The 18,709-nt window shown below is 38.8% G+C and overlaps 1 protein-coding gene across 2 annotated transcripts in view; it reads left to right on the forward strand.

The window, feature by feature from the left end:
* Positions 1-18,709, forward strand: part of NRAP (nebulin related anchoring protein) — an 84,019-nt gene continuing 65,310 nt past the window's right edge. Inside the window, exons 1-10 of one of the 2 annotated variants that reach the window (XM_060241610.1) lie at positions 1-136; positions 505-599; positions 3,216-3,303; positions 7,965-8,069; positions 10,418-10,522; positions 12,311-12,418; positions 14,628-14,732; positions 14,837-14,944; positions 16,043-16,135; positions 16,753-16,857. In XM_060241610.1, coding sequence (XP_060097593.1) covers positions 65-136; positions 505-599; positions 3,216-3,303; positions 7,965-8,069; positions 10,418-10,522; positions 12,311-12,418; positions 14,628-14,732; positions 14,837-14,944; positions 16,043-16,135; positions 16,753-16,857 — 984 coding nt within the window. In that variant the 5' untranslated portion in view covers positions 1-64. The remainder of the gene's footprint in view (positions 137-504; positions 600-3,215; positions 3,304-7,964; positions 8,070-10,417; positions 10,523-12,310; positions 12,419-14,627; positions 14,733-14,836; positions 14,945-16,042; positions 16,136-16,752; positions 16,858-18,709) is intronic. The other variant, XM_060241611.1, reaches the window with a different exon arrangement.

Genomic DNA, 18,709 nt, shown 5'->3' on the forward strand with positions numbered 1-18,709 from the left:
CTTTTTTTCTTGTATCCTCTAAAATTTTGGTATAATTGTTTTACTTTCCTTGGGTGATTTAAAGATGAATATTCAGTCTTGTGCCAGATGTGGATTCAGTGTTTATCCCGCAGAGAAGATTAATTGTATAGATCAGGTCAGTAGATATTATTTTTTAGCCATTATGAAAATTTCTGATATGATATGTATATTCATACAGTTTTGTGTTTTTGTCCTACATAACATAATTGAATGCAGTAGAAAGTATCTGTGTTATCATCTTTATTCAAGTTGGATAACTTGGTTCAAAGAATGAACTTCATGAAACATGTAAAATATATTAAAAGTGCCATCTCTTTTTGTGTTGTGTGTATGGATGGAATGGATCATTGGCACAGGATTTTTGGTGTAATGAACAATACTTTTTATTAGATAGGCAAAAGTAATTGGTAATGAGTTTTTAAAATGGACTCAAGTATGAAATGCAAGTAACTTTCAAAGTATTTTTATCCCTGCTATTTCTAGACATGGCATAAAGCCTGCTTTCACTGTGAAGTCTGCAAGATGATGCTAACTGTAAATAACTTTGTTAGCCACCAGAAAAGGCCTTACTGTCAAACGTAAGTGGACTATACCCCCCCCCCCCAAAAAAAAAAAAATAAACACAGGATCTGGCTGGATTGATTTTTGATACCACTGTAGAATTATTCCAGATATTTTACTGCATTCTCACCCCCACCCCTCAAAATACAGGCTTATAGGCAATTCCATAGCAGCAGCTATGTCAGTCTCTTGCAGCAAAACCCTCTGTTGACCCTCCCCCCCAAAAGGCCAATCTTGTAGCATTTCGAGCCTAACAGGCATATTGTGGCATACAAAGCCATGGAACATAGTTTAAAACATAGGGTTCCCTATTGCATGAAGAAGGCCTTATAAGTATGGGTTCCATTTCAATATTCTAGGACAAGTCAGAAACTGGGACTGCATATGCAATCTTTCTCCCCTCCCCTTGCATTTAAAAGAAAATATGAAAGGGACGGCAGCCCTTTAGGCCAGTGAGTCACAATATTGATCATACATGGCTCACGCAGTTGATTATTCAAATGTATACTTTATGCTGTGTAGAGTTACCCTGAATGCTGCTTATAATGATTAAAAAATGAGAAATTATCCTCAACTTTGGATGAATTTGTTCCTCTCTATCTTTTTTAAAAAAAGAAAGGCCAAATGTACATAGTCTAAAATACGTGAAATTTTATCCAGACTTTAAAACACTTTCAGTATCAGCCACATTAAGATGATAAATATGGTAGTTAAAATTGAACAATACAAAAGGTAGTTTTTAAAATTTATACATTTACTTAAAATATATCAATGCCATCTTTCCACCCAGTTCAGAGTTCTCAAGTCAGCCACCATTAAAGCACTAAAACATTTTAAACATTAGAAGTTGTAAAAAATTTAACCTGTCTAGCTTAAAATGGCAAGCTACCCCAAGCAGAACTTCTGAATATGACTAGAGTGGTTTGGTAGGTTCATATGGCAAACATACCTTCAAGTTAGGGTTGCCAGGTCCCTGAAACTCACTGGTGGGGGTGGGTGGGAGGGAGCATTCTGAGAGTGGGGCAGGGCTCCCCCCAAATAGTGACAACTATGGGCAACATCCATGTTATGATAACATCACAATGTCATCACATTGGGGGGTCATTGCATGATGATGCTCTGGTTTGAGGGCAAAACTCTATGGTAAAATTGCCTTCACACCATAGAATTTTGCCCTAAAACCAGAGCATCACCATACGCTGTCCCTGATGTGATGATGCATGACATCATCACATTGGGGACATTGCTGTTTGGAGGTGGGGTTTTCCCTGTCCTGGCCACCTGGCCAGCAGCAGGCAGAAGTCTCAAAAATTGGGGGATCCCCTGGCTGGGGAATGTGAACCCTACTTCAGGTATGCTTGCCCTAAGCTGTATTGGCCTTTAAAGGTCAGCACTAGGATATTGACTTGGGCCTGGAAGCAAATTGGGAGCCATTATATGTTAAAAAAGACTGTAGTTGTATGGCTCCCACGACCTGCAATATTTGGCATTCTGGCCACAGTATTCTGTATTGACTATAGCTTCTGGATGGTCTTCAAGAGCAGCCCCACATAGAGTGCATTACAGTCATCTAATCTACATGTTACCATGCCATGCAACACAGTGGCAAGATCTTTCCAGGAATGGTTGCAGCTGGTTCCTCAGCAAAGCTGGTGGAAGGCATCCCTAGCTGCTGTTGCCACCTGTTATCCAACAGGATGCCCAGATCTAGCAGCACCCCAAAGCTACAAACCCGCTACTTTAGCAGTTGCAATTGAAATGTTTAGGGGATGGGATTTTAAAAATAGGTTCACTAGGATCAATTCTATTAAACATTTGCAAGAAATAGAGGATTGTTTTCAGTATTTTATTCTCTTTTAGTATTAGAAAGGCAGCACTGATGGAATTATTAAAATTAAATGTAGTGAAGTACTCAAAGTAAAATTTTGTGCCTAAGGTGCTGGTTGTGGGGGATATAGAAGTATGAAACTATCTCCCACAACTAGCACCTTAGACACAAAATTTTATTCATACTCCCATATGAACTTGCCTCATCCTCACAGTAATCTTCAGAGGCCCTGCTTTGGTTGCCCTTAATATCTGAGGCAAGATGTGTGGCAACCTGAGAAACGACCTTTTTGTCTGTGGCACCGAAATGATGAAATTCCCTCCCCAATAAAATTTGTCTGCCCCTTTCTATAATTGTCTTTGACCAGTGGGTAAAACTTTTCTGGTTTGTTTAGTATTGAACATATATGAAGCTGCCTTATACTGAATCAGACCCTTGGTCCATCAAAGTCAGTATTGTCTACTCAGACTGGCAGCGGCTCTCTAGGGTCTCAAGCTGAGATTTTTCACACCAATTTGCCTGGACCCTTTTTTAGAGATGCCAGGGATTGAACCTGGGACCTTCTGCTTACCAAGCAGATGCTCTACCACTAAGCTACCATCCCTCCCTCAATGTATTCAGTATTCCCTCACTGAATCTTCCCATTCATGTGCCTATGTTTCATTTTAATTGTTTTGTATGTATCTAGGTGTATTTTAAGCTTGTATTTAAACCTATTTAATTGTTTTAAAATAACTGTGCCAAAATAAACAGTACATCCTTTTGAGAGGCGATTTTTAAATTTGTTCCCTGCTTTCTTTTATAGACATAATCCAAAAAACAATACATTCACAAGTGTTTTTGAGACTCCAATAAATATGAATGTGAAAAAACAATCTGAAGCAGTGAGTGAGGTAAGATGCTTTAGATGTGTTTTATATTCAGCTGTAACTACTATGGGTGCAATCAGATAAGCAGATATCTCTGCTTTAATTAAGCCGCTTGAGTTTGGGGTGGTTTCTGTCAAACGGACTGCACCACCTAAGCTGGCATCATAACGCAGTGGGCCTGTGGTTGGTCGTCCACATCGCTAATGTGCTGCAACCATGGACCTGTGGCTGGGTTGGGTGTTTTTTTCTAAGTCCCACTCTGTGATGCAAAGAAGCAGAGAAGCGTTCTTTGAGGGTGCTGAAGTACATGTTGGAGTGGGGTTGGGGAAAAAAGAATGCACTGGAAATGGAGTGGAACAATCATACTGCTCATGCGTTTCCATTGTGCACTGGGGCAATCAGATGGTTGGAAACCAACCATGGAAGCGCTTTGCTGGAGAAGCCACCCAAATTAGCCGGTGGCTGTTTAATCTGCATGGGAACCATTTTAGTGGGAGGTAAGGGTGAGTAGTGTATGGGAGCCAGGTGTGCATGTGTAATCTCACCCATTTAATCCAGAGGGGAGGAGTGGCTATGGCAGGCCAAACTGCTCATCTGATCACACCCTATGTTAACACACACTAAACTGAATGTTCTCTTACTCCACTTTTCATGTCAATTAATGGATTACCCCAACCTTTTAATCCTTCCCTTTTTGGGGGGCTGCTTACAACTGTTTATAAACTCCCTCTGCTGTTACTTTTGTGTCATATTTGTATATTTCATTCCTCTGTTGATCTCAGCTAATAATGGCTCATTTGTTGGATGTAGTGATATGATGCCATATAGCCAATCTGAAATAGCTATTTACTAGATCTCATTAAGGACAAATGAAATACCCATTTCTACACATGGACACATCCAGCCAATACATTCAACAAAGTTTATTCCCAAACGCTTTGCAGTGACTCCAGAAATTGCTTATTGGGAGGCCTCTCAGTGCTGTTACAGACTTTTGAGAAATGATTCCACTATTCCTAAAACTGATAATTGAGCCAAAATATAATCTAAATCTCTTTAACTAAGGTTAATTAACCAACTCATATGAGTGCCACACGAGCACATAGTGGCAATTTTTAGTGCTTAACTCACAAGCTGAAATTTGTACATTGGCCAAAACACTGGCTAGACTTTATATTAGATTGGACTAATAAATCTGGCCCCACCTAGAGTTTGTCAACCCTATTCCATAGTTAGATACTCATTTTTCCCCCACCCCCAATGCTTTGGCCTTGACATTAAGGCAAATAGTCTTTTGTACTTAGGTGTACCATTCGTAACTTTGACTCCTAGCAAATTTAAAGAACTTTTGGAACTGGCTGGTTATACTTGCATTATTCTAGAAATTGTAATGCTGAACTTTTGCCTTATTTTTTGTACATTTTTGAAACTTTGCTCTATGGTTTATATTTAAACAAAGAATACCAGAAAGTGACTTACCTAAATAAGAATGGAAGAATCTGAAAGTGATGCCCTTAGCTAATACACCATTTGAAAATCTATGTCCTTGCTCACCAAAAATTGCTAGGGATGCTGAACTGAGGTGTGGAAAGTGTGATGGGTTCAGTCATAGGGGTTCATGCAAACGCTTTCTGTAGCTTTGTTTCACAGTCCAAGTCTTCCTTTGAATTTTCATTTCAAATGAACCAGAAAACTCAAAGGAAAACTCAGCTGAATCTGTCAAGTCTTTGACACCAAACCAGAAAGTGCCTGCAGATTTATTAGAATCTGAACCCAGGTTCACTAAACAAAAAAGGGAGCTTTTCAAACCACTGATGAACCTGGCACTTAAATCTGAGTTTTAACAACTATATAAAGTCAAGAGAATTTTATATGGTAGCATTGGGAAAATTTGGTGAAATGTAAGGGTCTGTTAGATTTTTTTTTCAAACTGAAGCTGTAAGAAATCTTCTGAAATACTTCTGTGCTTTCAAAACTAGTAATTACTGTGTTCCCAGTTACAAGTCTCCAAAATTTTGGGATTTAAATTTTTATTTTTTGTCTTTGTATTTATAATACAAACAAATAACTTACCATGTGATAAGAACAGGACAAAAATAGGGAAAACATTGTCCTCACACAGCTTTATTAGACCTATTCTGTATTATACTTTCCTATGACTATAACAGCAACAACAGATAGTCTTCCTTTTACATGTGTGTGACAGTGAGCTGTTCTGTAATGAGTCTGGGATTAACAGTAAGTAGTTTCTATTTCTGTTTGGTGGCTGTAATATCAGAGCTTGTCACTTCCAGTATTTGTATGCTGGAAAGATTAGAGATCTTTTCCTACTTTTTCTCATCTAAAACATATCCTGTTCCTTTAAATCACAAATAGAAGCTTGAATTAAAATGGAGGTTTATGAAAGGTAATGCTTTTTGCACACAAGGGATTGATGTACTTGCTGGCAAACTGATAACAAACTGATTCATGCATGAGAAATTCTGTACAGCTTCCTGATACATGTATCTGGATCAAAGGTTAAACTTTTGTAACCAGTTTATGTTATTTTGTACTGCTTCTTGTGTACAAATTTTGATCTACCAAAGTTATAAGAACATCTGTTTTTGTACGCATAATGTAGTTTGTAGTGTCTGTGGCTTGCACAGGATTTCCACCTGCACAATGCAACTTTTTCACCTTCCATCTCACACTGCAACCAGAAATGCACCCCCCCCCCCCACACACACCCCATGCTTTATCTGATAGCAGGGAATACCACAGGTATAACATGGGGAAGGGAGTCAGAGATTCTATTTCCACCCATAGAAGTCTTTTATTTGATCTTAGCCTTCAGTTCCAGCACATCCATTTGAGGGAATCATTGGAAAATGGGAGGAATTACATAGCATTTCCATGCTGCTTATTCCATCCTCTTCTGCCTGCTTTTCAAAATAATCAGGTTGAAAGTAATGATGGAGAAGATAGTAAGGCTTATTGCACTCATGTCTCAAATCCTTCCAATAGCAGTTGAAGGCAAATTTTAAAGTCTTTATGGTGGATATGTGGCTGCTGCAGTGACTTTGGATCAAATGTACATTTAAAGCTCAGGAACTTGTAGTGGGAACTGAATTCTGTTTTGGGGCTTGGGACCAGTTCCCTCTAAGCTGAGTTAGTGTGAGCTAGCTCAACAGTTTTTTTAGCCTCTGGCTCACACGTTTTTGTCCTAGCTTAGGAAAAATAGCCCCAGAGCAACTAATTTATACAGTAACTCAAAACTTTAATGCTAGTAGCTCACTAAGTAGAATTTTTGCTCATAAAACTCCACAGCTTAGAGGGAGTATTGGTTGGGACCATGGTGATTTGGAACAATGTGCTACAGTCTCCCCTGTGCTGTTTTCCTGACTTTAAATGGCTTTAGGGAGCCATTATTTACCCTGCTGGGGAAGCTTGAATGTGCTGAAGGGGGCAAATACTAGATCCTGAGGCCATTCCAGATTGGGAGAAGCGTGTGTGTATTGGGGAGGGGCACTGTTAAGTTAAATTAGAGCTCATGTACCTAGGAATTGAGTTCCCAGCACGGAACTTCATCTGTTGACAGTCTGTGTGTCCCCCATGTGGAGTTTGTAAGTTGTTACCTAAGCCAGAGGTACTCAGAATCTAGTTGCTTGAGAGATTCCTCCCCCAAGATGACTTGTGCCTAGGACAAATGTACCATAAACTAATTGGCAAGCCAGAATAGCTTTGCTTTCCTGGCAATACCTACAATATATTTTTATGTTAATTCTATATTCTCTTTTGAGTGTGGGTTGTTTTTTTGGGGTGGGGGAGAGCATGTTTGTTTGGAAGGCAGATATATTTGGGACTTAATCTACTGTGAAGTTATGTTGTACAAACACTACTGAGATAAATGGGACTCCCTCTAGAGGAGCTGTGTTCTTCTTCCTTACTGTGACCAATCAGCATGCTTTTGAGGTTTCCTGTTATGTGGCATGCCTTATTAGGTGCATGGCTTGATGTGCTCCACAGAGTTTTGCTACATGGAAGGACTGCTTTGTGCCCCTTTGGAATGGATCCTTTCTTGCAACTCTCTGTATGTGGGAATAAAGATGATACCATGTTTGCATATTATGGTAAGCAGCCAAGGGAAGTAAATGCATTTGTATAAACTACTGAAACAAATTATGCATCAAAGTGTGTCTTGCACCACAGCAAATTTGGATGCTGTGCATTCAAAACAGAATATTTGATTCTGAATTTCCCTCTTGAAATTCAAATAATGTCTGATAGTCAAAACTGGTATCTGCCCCTGAAATTTAGTTAATGGGTAGAGTTCCTGACAATACCTGATGTGAAACACTGGAAACAAAGCTTGCCATTCAGTTCTTTGAAATATAGCATGTCTCATTCTCAGCAAATTTTCCCCAAACATGAAAGACTAGATTTCAAAAGTCAAATGCTGAATCAAATGTAGTTTGAACCATAGACCTAACTTCCATTTGGTAGGTTTTTGGTTTTAGTGTTTTGATTCCTAAAATGTGTGGGTCTCTTGCCCTGAAAGATTGTTTAAAGTATACAGATCATAGTAGCACTTGAAGACCTGCTATCATTCCATTATATTCAGAACTGCATTTTTATTAACTTCTCCTTATTTTAAGTGTGGGTTTTTTTGCATTTATGGCTACTGTCTATGTTCATTTACTCAGATTAAATATCGAGAAGAGGGTGAGAGATTCAAATCTGTTTTTCATTGGAATATGAAATCAAGTGACATCCAAACTACACAGAAAATGCAGCAACTAAATCAGGTAGTATACCTATCTCAAGAGCTTGTGAACATTCGAGAGATATTTCATCATTTTTTAATTTCCCATGAACTAATGCTGTTTCCTAAAGAAAATAATAATTTTTATACATTTACAACTCATACTACAATAATACAGGTGGATAATTTATGTTTACAATTGCTTTTCCAACCATCCTGACCACTGATTTTTGTGGATCTAAAATGGAAACCTCAGTTCTATGAGGATAGCACAAGAAGAATCTTTATAGATTTAGTCATTCAGGGTAACACTAAGGGTTTGATCTAAAGATGGGCCTAGAAGGGTACAGCTCTGTATAGGATTACACTGTTAATTGAATAAAAAGTACCTCAATGAATGTAAAGCAGGGTGTTTTGTTCCCTCCCTAAAAATATTATTTAATACCTGTATTTATTTTAAAATGACAACCTCCAGATTCAAGTGCAATCTGAGAGAAGGCATGTCACAGGAGATCCTTCCTTCCTTGTGATATGTATACTGTTTTTCCTCTATACAAGTTGCTCTTCATTGGCACGAACCTAAAACAGGCATAGCAACAAAATCAATAAAAACAGACAACAGAAAAAAAAACGCAAAACAGCTCATATTCTGCGCCTGCTAACAGAGCATATGGCATAAATATAATCTTTCTTCAAAGTTCCTACCAAACAATATTGCTTTGCAGAGTTTCCTAAAAACTGCCAGTAGCAGTCCTTTTCTGGTCTACAACAACAAGCAAAGAGACCAATGAAAAACAATGGTGCAGTGGGAAGAATTTTTTTATTTCAAATATCAATATCCCTATGCGTTTCATGTTAAGCTTCCTCAAGGGGTTCTGTAGAATATAAATGCAGCAATGCTCCTACTTGTGCTGCTGAGTTTATATTCTACAGAACCCCATCAGGAACTGAACACGAAACATGTAGGGGTATTGATATTTGCTTGCACTGATGTGTTTGTATTCTATAGAACCCTCTAAGGAAGCTTAAAGCAAAACACATAGAAATATTGATATCTGAAATAAAATTTTCCTTCCCACTGCACTATCTCTTTGCTTCAGTTGGTGATGCCCGTTGTTCTCTACAACAATAAGACCACTATCATGGAGAAAAAACCATGATCAGCATTAGGCAATGTAACCATCTTGGCCAGGGGAACATCCAGGAGAGGTTCAAATTTAGCACAAGTGTTCATAACCTTGTATAAAATGGTATTTTCAGTGATACATGGGTGAATATATAATCCTCAGCCAAGTATACAGTATATTTGTATGTGTGTTCCAGTGTATGCTCACAGTTGATTAGGTATACATTTACATTTCTATTTTAGAAAAAGTTATATATTCTAGTCCCATCTAAATACATAATTTAAAGGAGAGCAATTAGTACTCTTCTGACAATGGGTTTCTGCTTTAAGGCTTCATAACACAAGGGCATTTCAATGGCACCACCATTTCCTTTCACTGTTTATTGTCTGGATCAAGCCAAGGTTTTTGAGTGTGGGGAAATGCACAGAGACTTTTTCTTCTGACTCTACTTCTGTTAAGTTCAGAATACCAGTTCAGGAAGAGCAGAAAGATGACATGGTGATAAGTAAAGGGGCAGGTGGCAGGGAAATGGAAGGGCTTAAAAGGTTGCTGACACTTAGGACAGAAGTAATGGTGGTAGGTCCTAAAGTGAAAAAGTACATGTATTCCTACACAGTGCCAGCAAACAAGACTTTAAGCTGCCTTCTTATGAGTCTGCATTTCTATTATGGGCAGATAGACTGGGCACCTATATTTAGGAGTGGAGTGTTTACTCTCTCCTGGTTTGACAACCTGATCAAAATTATATTAATTGGAGCTCAAATTCCATTGAAATCATATACAAACAGTGGACTTTCCCTATGCAAGTCCTATTTAAATAGTTTATTTTCAAAAACAGAAACTTGGGCAATGGTATGATACAGACATAAACATGTGCAAGATCAGCTTTGTATTTAGCCACCCATTTATAAAAGTCTTCTAGTTATAGGCTACTTGTTTTAACTACTTGGCCACAAGTTCTCTGTGCCTATTTGTCACAATTTGCCAGTTTGGTGTAGTGTTACGTGCGTGGACTCTTACCTGGGGGAACCAGGTTTGATTCCCCACTCCTCCACTTACAGCTGCTGGAATGGCCTTGGGTTAGCCATAGCTCTGGCAGAGGTTGTCCTTGAAAGGGGCAGCTGCCGTGAGAACCCTCTCAGCCCCCCCCACCTCACAGAGTGTCTGTTGTGAAGGGAGAAGATATAGGAGATTGTAAGCCACTCTGAGTTTCTGATTTAGAAAGAAGGGCGGGGCATAAATCTGCAATTTTTCTTCTTCCTTTCAGAAAACATCCCATGCTGCTTATGAAGAAGGAAAATCCTGGTACTCCGAGACTATCCCAGATCCAGAAATGGTCAGGATTGCTCAAGCACAGAAAACTTTCAGTGATGTAAGTTAGTTTGTATTCGGAGTACCTCATGTGTACATAATTCCCTGCTTAGAGTGGAAACAGGGTTGGTTTCACTACATGCCTGGCTCCAGGCTATATGGTTTTGTCTTAAATTAATATTTTCCCCATGCCCAGATTAACTTCATTATTCCTCTTAGATAATTTCAGCTCTGGGTGGATGAGAGCAGTGGAAGACAAATTACAGTTATACAGTTTCTTCCATCCAGCTTTACTGCATGTTGAGTACTTAGAAGCCAGAGCAATAATTAAACAGAGAAAATGGGATACAGCCTTCCAAGTTAACAGATCATGGGCCTATTCTGTTCTGGCAATGGGGAACAAAATTTTACTCCACCAAATTACCTGTACACATTAGAATTTCCTAAACATCATAGAGCTTTTACCTTGTCTTGTTTTGTCTCCCATCTGACCTTAAAGGGAGATATGTAATGTACACACCAGTGTTTTAAACTGTAGAGTCCTGTGAGTAAAAAAAATCTACTTTGTGAGCTACTGGCATTAAAGTTGTGAGCTACTGCATAAATTACTGTGGCTTGGGGACCATCCTTCCTGAGCAGACTGAGCTAAGACAAAAATGTGTGAGCCAGAAGTTAAAAAACTATCTTACATGAACTCATCTTAGAGGGAATACTGGTACATATCTTATATGCACAACATCTCCATCCCTGTCAGTCTGGTATGATACAAATAATCAAACATGTCCTTCTAGTATGTCCGGTTAGCCTACGCCTGACTGGATCAATGTAGCCTATTAAACTTCTGTGAATTTATACTGTACAGTTTTAATGTTAAGAATTTAAGGTTTTAGGTTTTTAAATGCTTCGACTTTTTAAATGTAATAACTTTGTACTTTGTTTTATTGTTTTATCGTTTGCTGTAAGCCGCCCTGAGCCATTTTATGGGAAGGGCGGGGTATAAGTTATAGAATAAATAAATAAATAAAAATAAATATACTGTCCATTTTACAAGGACATTTGGAATATTCGTATTCAATGATTTTTGTGTTTCTCTTCTTATTGCTGACCATTTTAATGAAACTACCATTAAGGTAGCAAGATTTTGTGCACTGATGAGCTCAATAAGGAAACAATTGGCTCAGTATTTTAATAATTTTATATTATAATTAATTGTGGGAATTCTGTATAGAATACTTGCTTACGTATCCAGTAGGTATCACACATGGGGGGTTCTATTAGCTGATCATGGTCATAATAAACTATGTATTTACATACGTCTGTGTATATGTATGTAGATAGGTAGGTAGTTTGTATTTTGTAACATTTTTATTTATGGAAGAAGCATTATGTTATGAGTAGGGTTACAAGCAGGCCTGCAGAAAACTGCTCTTTTTATTTAATAGAAGCTTAATGTGAAGAAATGGGCAGTGAAGCTTTTCATGGTAAATAATGTCACTTGGTAAGTGACAATTATACTAGGTGACCTTTGTTTCTCTGCCCTGAGAAATAAATGCTACTCCAGTTTGGACAATTATAACATGCAAAGCATGGTTAATTGAGAACACTGATCTATGATATAGGACATTCAGTTTCTATGTGAAATGTAAGTTACCATCTTTCATTCTGATTTTATCTTATTGTGTTATTAAACTACTATTTTAAGCTCCATGCAACTGATCTTATGTTTACTTGGAAGTAAGTTGCACTATATTTGAATGAACTTAATCCCAGGTCACTGGGCATAGGATGAAGATATTGACGCAATAGAAGAAAGGTAGAATACATGCAAATATTTGTTTCTTACTTCTAGCTGAAGAATACAGAGGAATCTGAAGAACACAAGGGTAAAGGCAGCTTTCCTGCTTTGATAACTCCAGCTTATCAGATAGCCAAGAGAGCCACTCAACTATCCAGTGATGTGAGTTCCTCTTTCACGGGGCTTTATCCTGGGGGAGAGAGAAAAGATAGGGTTGCCAACACTGGACTGGGAAATTCCTGGAGATCTGAGGTAGAGCCTGGGGAAAGTGGTGTTTTGGGACGGAAGGAATTTCAGTGGGGTATAATGCCATACAGTCCAACCTCCAAAGCAGCCATTTTCCCCAAAGGAACTGAACTTCTATAGTATATATATCATTTGTTATTCTGGGAGATCTGCAGCCCCCACCTGGAGGGGTCTTTGTATGTGTAATGGTGTTGGAGGTTATGATTCACAGCAAGAATTAAAAGTCCTGCATAAAAACATGATTACACACTTCTAATAATATTTTGAGCATTTGTGGTTACTTTTTATGTCTCATAACCAGAAAAACTTAGATTCAGGTGGGTAGCTGTGTTGGTCTGAAGCAGCAGAACATTGACTCCAGTGGTAACTTTATGACCAACAAAGTTTTATTCTGAGTATAAGCTTTCATGTGCATGCATGAGTCTGAGTTTGCGACCCTGCACGATGAAGAGAGCCAGAGATAGTGATGAGTGGTTGTGGTGGACACATCCTTCAAGGTGGGGCAGTATGCATGGGCAGCTTGGGGGCCAGGCAGCTACAGTGACAGGAAAAATTGGCCCTGCCTTTCTCTGGTGGGCCTATAATGGGGTCTGAACTGGGCCTGGGGGAGGATGAAGGGGATAGTCTACCATAGGGGAATAAAAAACACTGTGCAAGCCAGCCTCCTCCACCAGGCTGTGTAGGATCATTTGCCTACCCATCTCTCCCTATGTTTTGTGCTTGAAGGGAAGATGGTTTAATGGGTTTGCAGGTGGCCCCACTGAGGGGGTTACATCAATGGTAGTGTGGGTAATGTTCTTATTCACAATGATTTCTGCTTGTGGAATCAGCATGGGGCCAGTTGCATTTTAGGAAATCCAGCCTGCATGCCTATTTTCCTGCATGTGGAGATCCCTTAAGGGATCTCGAGGGCTTTCAGGGGCTGCCAACAGGGCATGCCCAGCTCAGGGGCTGCCAATGGGTTACCCTTATGCTCAGGTGGCAGCGGAGACCACTTAGTGCAACTGTCCTAGTGGAATCCAGCAATTTGCTGTCCCATGGTTCTCACCCCAGCCGGTAGAATGGGTGGGACAAGATACATCAACTGGCAGTCAGGTCAGTCGATGCCAGGAAAGTCAATAACAGGAACCAGTGGACCCATGTTGTGCCAAGGCTTCTTACAGCTGCAATCAATAAAAGTTGTGGCCAACTTATTCTGCATTCTATTTAAAAAATGCTGTATGTGTAGTGTTATCAGCAGATAGTTGTAAAGGTGCCCTTGCCTTCGCTGCCCTCTCCCCTTCTTTAGGTGCTGAGGATGCAAACTTATATCTAGAATAAAACTTTATTGATCTTAAAGGTGTCACTGGACTCAAACTTTGTTTAACCAAATGAATTGTTATCCTAGAATATTGACGCATGAAGTGCTGAGTGTAGAAATCTATGGTTCAGCTCAACCATAGCTTTAATGGTCTCTTAGTTGCTTGCTGCTATGGGTCTTAACAGCTATAATAAACTAATAGACTGTTTTAATAAACTATATGCATGCCTTTAAAAGTATGAAAATATAGAAAGTTAATAAAAGGCTCACCTTGTGGATTGCCATACAAATTCCTGTACCTATTATTCCAAGAATAACTTGTAGTGCTTTAATAGGAATTGAAAATGAAAGCAGTTGAGATTGTTACTGATTAAACATGCTGGGTTAGTGTAAAAGAAAGCTGTTTCATCCAAATAAGAATTTCAAAGTTCCCATTGAGTTTAGAGTTATTCTATTACCTTTAATAGGATACTGGTTTGATCTCTTTTATATACTTACTTCTCCACAGCCATTTCTTTGTTATAAAATAAACATCTTTGAGAATTCATGGACTTGGAATGAAATAACAGATAATTAATCCAAAGCACATAATTTTGACAAATAAGGTCAGAATATGTTGTCATTCCAATCTCTTTTCATCAAGGTACTACTTCTTTTGCATTTGTAACCAAGGGATTGATATTAAAGGACAAAAAATGAGAAAAATTAATTAGCAAATCCAAAGATCATCTATTTCTTTGCCTTTTGATGCTTCATGGCAAGAAATAAGATAGCAGTTTTTATTAGTATTAAAATGTTCTTTGTGTGTTTTAATCCTTCCCATAGGTAGAGTATAAACGAGGCCATGATGACCGTGTTTCCAAATTCATCGGTGTTGTAGATACTCCAGATATAGTTCATGCAAAGGCTGGAAGCCACATCACAAGTGATGTAAGTGGAACAGAAGAAGAAAATACTTGATATTTTCACCTGTTACTGACTCTGTATATTTCTGGTGAGATGATGTGTTTTTTGAACTCTCTTGGTTTTTACAGTTAAAATACACAGAAGAGTATGAGCAACAGAGAGGAAAAGGCAGTTTTCCTGCAATGATTACTCCAGCCTATCTGATAGCTAAAAGAGCTAATGAACTAGCAAGCAATGTAAGTTTCAAAAGCATGGTCTCTACATGAATTAGTTATCACATATTGGAAGAAAACCCAAGCTGTGTATGTAAAAAATTAAGGTCAAATTTCCTATTTTGGGGGAAATCCAGGCATTGCTGGGTCAGTGGATTTGCACAGACATGTTTTAGAGACATGTTTGTATATTGAAACAAGCCGTTTGTTTTGACCTGGGTGAAATCAAGCAAATTGAAAACAGTTGTTGATGATTGGCAGACCCTGTGACCTGATAGAGATGAGAATGTAGTAGCTGACAGCTGTCTCTGAAGGGTCATGGTCTTATTGTAAATCGGGTTCTAGATTAAGGGAAGGCACGCAATGGGGAGGAGTGTATTTGATTAACTACATAGTGAACTTACTCCTTTCTGAACACTTGGCAGATTGCCATGGTCATTCTTGTATTGGTTGCTCTGATCTTTGTGATTGTAACATGACAACTGTTTGGAAGTTACTCACTTACTAATGGAGGCTGGGCTTAGAACACATTGATCATCTTTTGATTCAGCTTTATTGGGTATTAGTTTGCTCCCAGGCTTGATTTTTGGTGCTGTTAATGATAAAACTTTTTAAACTTTATTTTTAATTTTTTTCAGCAATTATAGAAAAAACATGTATACGTTATTAAATGCTCTCACACACACAATATACACTGAGATGGGCTTGTAAGATATTTTTATTTTCTCAGTCCTATGGATGCTCTTTTTGCATAATGCTATATTATTGCTTCTCTCCAGGACTGGATCGGGGGGGGGGGCAGAGGGGGGTGCTTGCCCTGGGCGCCAACAGAGGGGGGCACCAAATTGGCTATGGAGTCCATTGTATTCTATGGGACCATAAGACAGAATGGCCCATAAGGGGGCATCATTTTTTAATTTTGCCCCCCCTCAAAAAACATGTAGATCCAGTCCTGCTTCTCTCTGTAAACTAGGTCTGTTGGACAATATAGCTATAGGTCTTTTTAAAAAAAAGGATAGAGCTGGGCTTTTAATGGAAAATGTGGCATACAAGTTTATAAAGTAAATAAATGTAATATATTTAAGTTGTAAGAGCAACAAGGGTTATTGTCCTTGCTTTCAGGTTAAATATCACCAACAATACGAAAAAGAGATTAAGGGAAAAGCAAGTCATTCTGTTGGTGCTTCAAAAGAAAATGTAGATCAGTTTAATCAGGTAAGGAAGAATACCAGTTAATCAGTGCTAAAATATACGGATGCAAACTATTCTGAGCAAAGCAAAGCTGGTGTATTACTTACTTATGTATTCATTTATTTGATTTGATTTTTATCCTGTCCTCCCCCACAAGCAGGGCTGAGGGCAGGTTGCAATATTTAAATATAACAGTTTAAAAATTAAAACATAATACACTAAAATTCAGTTCTATACAGAGCTTTTTTTTGTAGCAGGAACTCCTTTGCATATTAGACCATACCCCTCTGATGTAGCCAATCCTCCTGGAGCTTACAGTAGACCTTATACTAAGAGCCCTGTAAGCTCTTGGAGAATTGACTACATTTGGAGTGTGTGGCCTAATATGCAAAGGAGTTCCTGCTACAAAAAAAGCCCTGGTTCTGTACAACGATAACATAAATTACAAGATGGCTTCAAATGTGGTTAACATTAGCCATGCTTGTGTTTCCACAAGATTCTTCCCTGTTTCTAAACATAGAACTGCATATGTTACGCATTTTGATGAGAGAGATATATATGCAAAAATAAATATATGCAAAAATATATGCAAAAATATATACCACATAATTAGCAAATAATAACTACTGAATTTTCTCCAGGATTATATGGATGATTACGAAGAGCACAGAGGGAAAGGAAGCTTTCCTGCTATGATTACCCCAGCATATAAAAATGCAAAGAAGGCCAATGAATTGATTAGCGATGTAAGTATGAAGCAAGAAGTGTCCAACACTGGTCAGATGCAAGTAGTTGCTTATTATAATGAACAGATTCTGTGGTATCTATTTGAGCAATTGACACTGTTAGAACGGACTTCTGACTCTTACTGATTTTTGTGGCAGTTGCAGTGATATCACATATAACTGTTCCTGCCTGAGGATGTGATTTTAGTAGGCCTATAAAATGGTAATATCATTATGTTTTTGTATGGACACAAAATAAGTTTGTTCTGAGCTAGAATTACTGGCAGATATTTTTAAAAATATAGTAATCACACAGTATTTTTCTGCTTGCATTTTTTAAAAAAAACTTTGCGAAGCAGGTTGTATCTCCCTCTCTTTTGCCTTGCAGTCAACTTTTCTGGCTGAGGTCCAGAGACTTGCACAACCAGACTGATTTTGCACTAGGGCTTGATCCTGGTGGAGAGCCCTTTTGCCCCCAGCCCTTCTCTCGGTTTTCACACAAGCTGCCCTAGAGCTGCAAGTTGACACACCACTTTTCTGTGGTAAACGAAAACTGCTTATAAGAGGATCTCACTTGCTGTGAAAAGTGGTTCACCAGCTCGCAGCTCCAGGGCAGCTTGTGTGAAAACCGAGAGAAGCATCGGGAGCAAAAGGGCTCTCTACCCGGAACAAGCCTAGTGCAAAATCAGTTCCAATTTCACAAGACAAAAGGGATTTGAGGCTTGCGTATCTGCGTAACACAAAGCATACCACTTTGGAAACTGAATGGATTTCAAAAGCAGTTTGGAATTTTGTAGAGAGGTCTGCTGTTCAAATAAAAAAACTCAAAAATCCCACTGGACATGTGCAAGACCTTGGAGATACCTTAAGTAGCTTTTTGGATCCTGGCCATAGTTTTTAGCTAAATGTATCTACCATGTATTGACATGCTATATTTGTATCCTTCACTCTGAAGATAGCTGAAACTGACCTTTCCTCTCTCCCTCCCTGTGGAAATTCAAAGTTGCTTTCAACATCATTCTCCTCTCCTCTATTTAATCCTCACAACAACACTGTTAAGTAGGTAAGGTTGAGTGGTGGAAGGTCACCTAACAGGCTTCCATGGCAGAGTTTGGGTTTTGAACCACAGTCTCCCAGTCCCTAAGTCTAAGATAGATCAAGATGCATAGTAGTGTTAGTCTGTTTGTAGCAGTAGAAATGAGCAAGAGTCCAATAGCACCTTAAAGACTAACAACATTTGTGGCAGGGTATTAACTTCTGTGAGTCACTGCTCACTTCTTCAGATACAGCTAGACTCTAGTTTGACACTCTCACCATGCTAGACTCTAGTCTGACACTCTTACCATTTCACTAGCTATTTTTTCTCCTTCTCTCTCACATGCTGATTCCCTCCTCTGTTTCATAATTCTTGTAATCCAATGGTACTAATTCCGTGGCTCATGAAGAGCCACATTTGCAGTTACTATCACATTTAAAAGAGTCACATTTACTTCCATCCCTAGCATGAGGCTTGCACCTCAGGAAGACTCATAGCTTTCCCGTTCCTTCATTAGCAGATGTTTCAATGCGCAAGCCACCTGCCAACCACAAGCCCTATTGAGCAATACCTTTTCCCACTGTCCTGAAATATGAGGTTGGTTCTACATTAGGGAACAGTGACATGTCAAACTGCCACATGTGGTCTGACTCACTGAGTGAATATCACTCTTCTAAAGTTTGGGTCTGATGTCTTAACTGGGCAAATGATGGCTGGTGCTAACCTCCTAATTATGAGGTTGCAAATCAAGTTTCAGAGGCAATCCTGGTTGGTATTAATCACCGTTTGGTCAACTTGGGCATTGCAACAAACTCTAAGAAAAGGAAGAAGGAATAT

Source organism: Heteronotia binoei, chromosome 6 (genome assembly GCF_032191835.1).
Source record: "Heteronotia binoei isolate CCM8104 ecotype False Entrance Well chromosome 6, APGP_CSIRO_Hbin_v1, whole genome shotgun sequence".
Classification (NCBI taxonomy): Eukaryota; Metazoa; Chordata; class Lepidosauria; order Squamata; family Gekkonidae; genus Heteronotia; species Heteronotia binoei.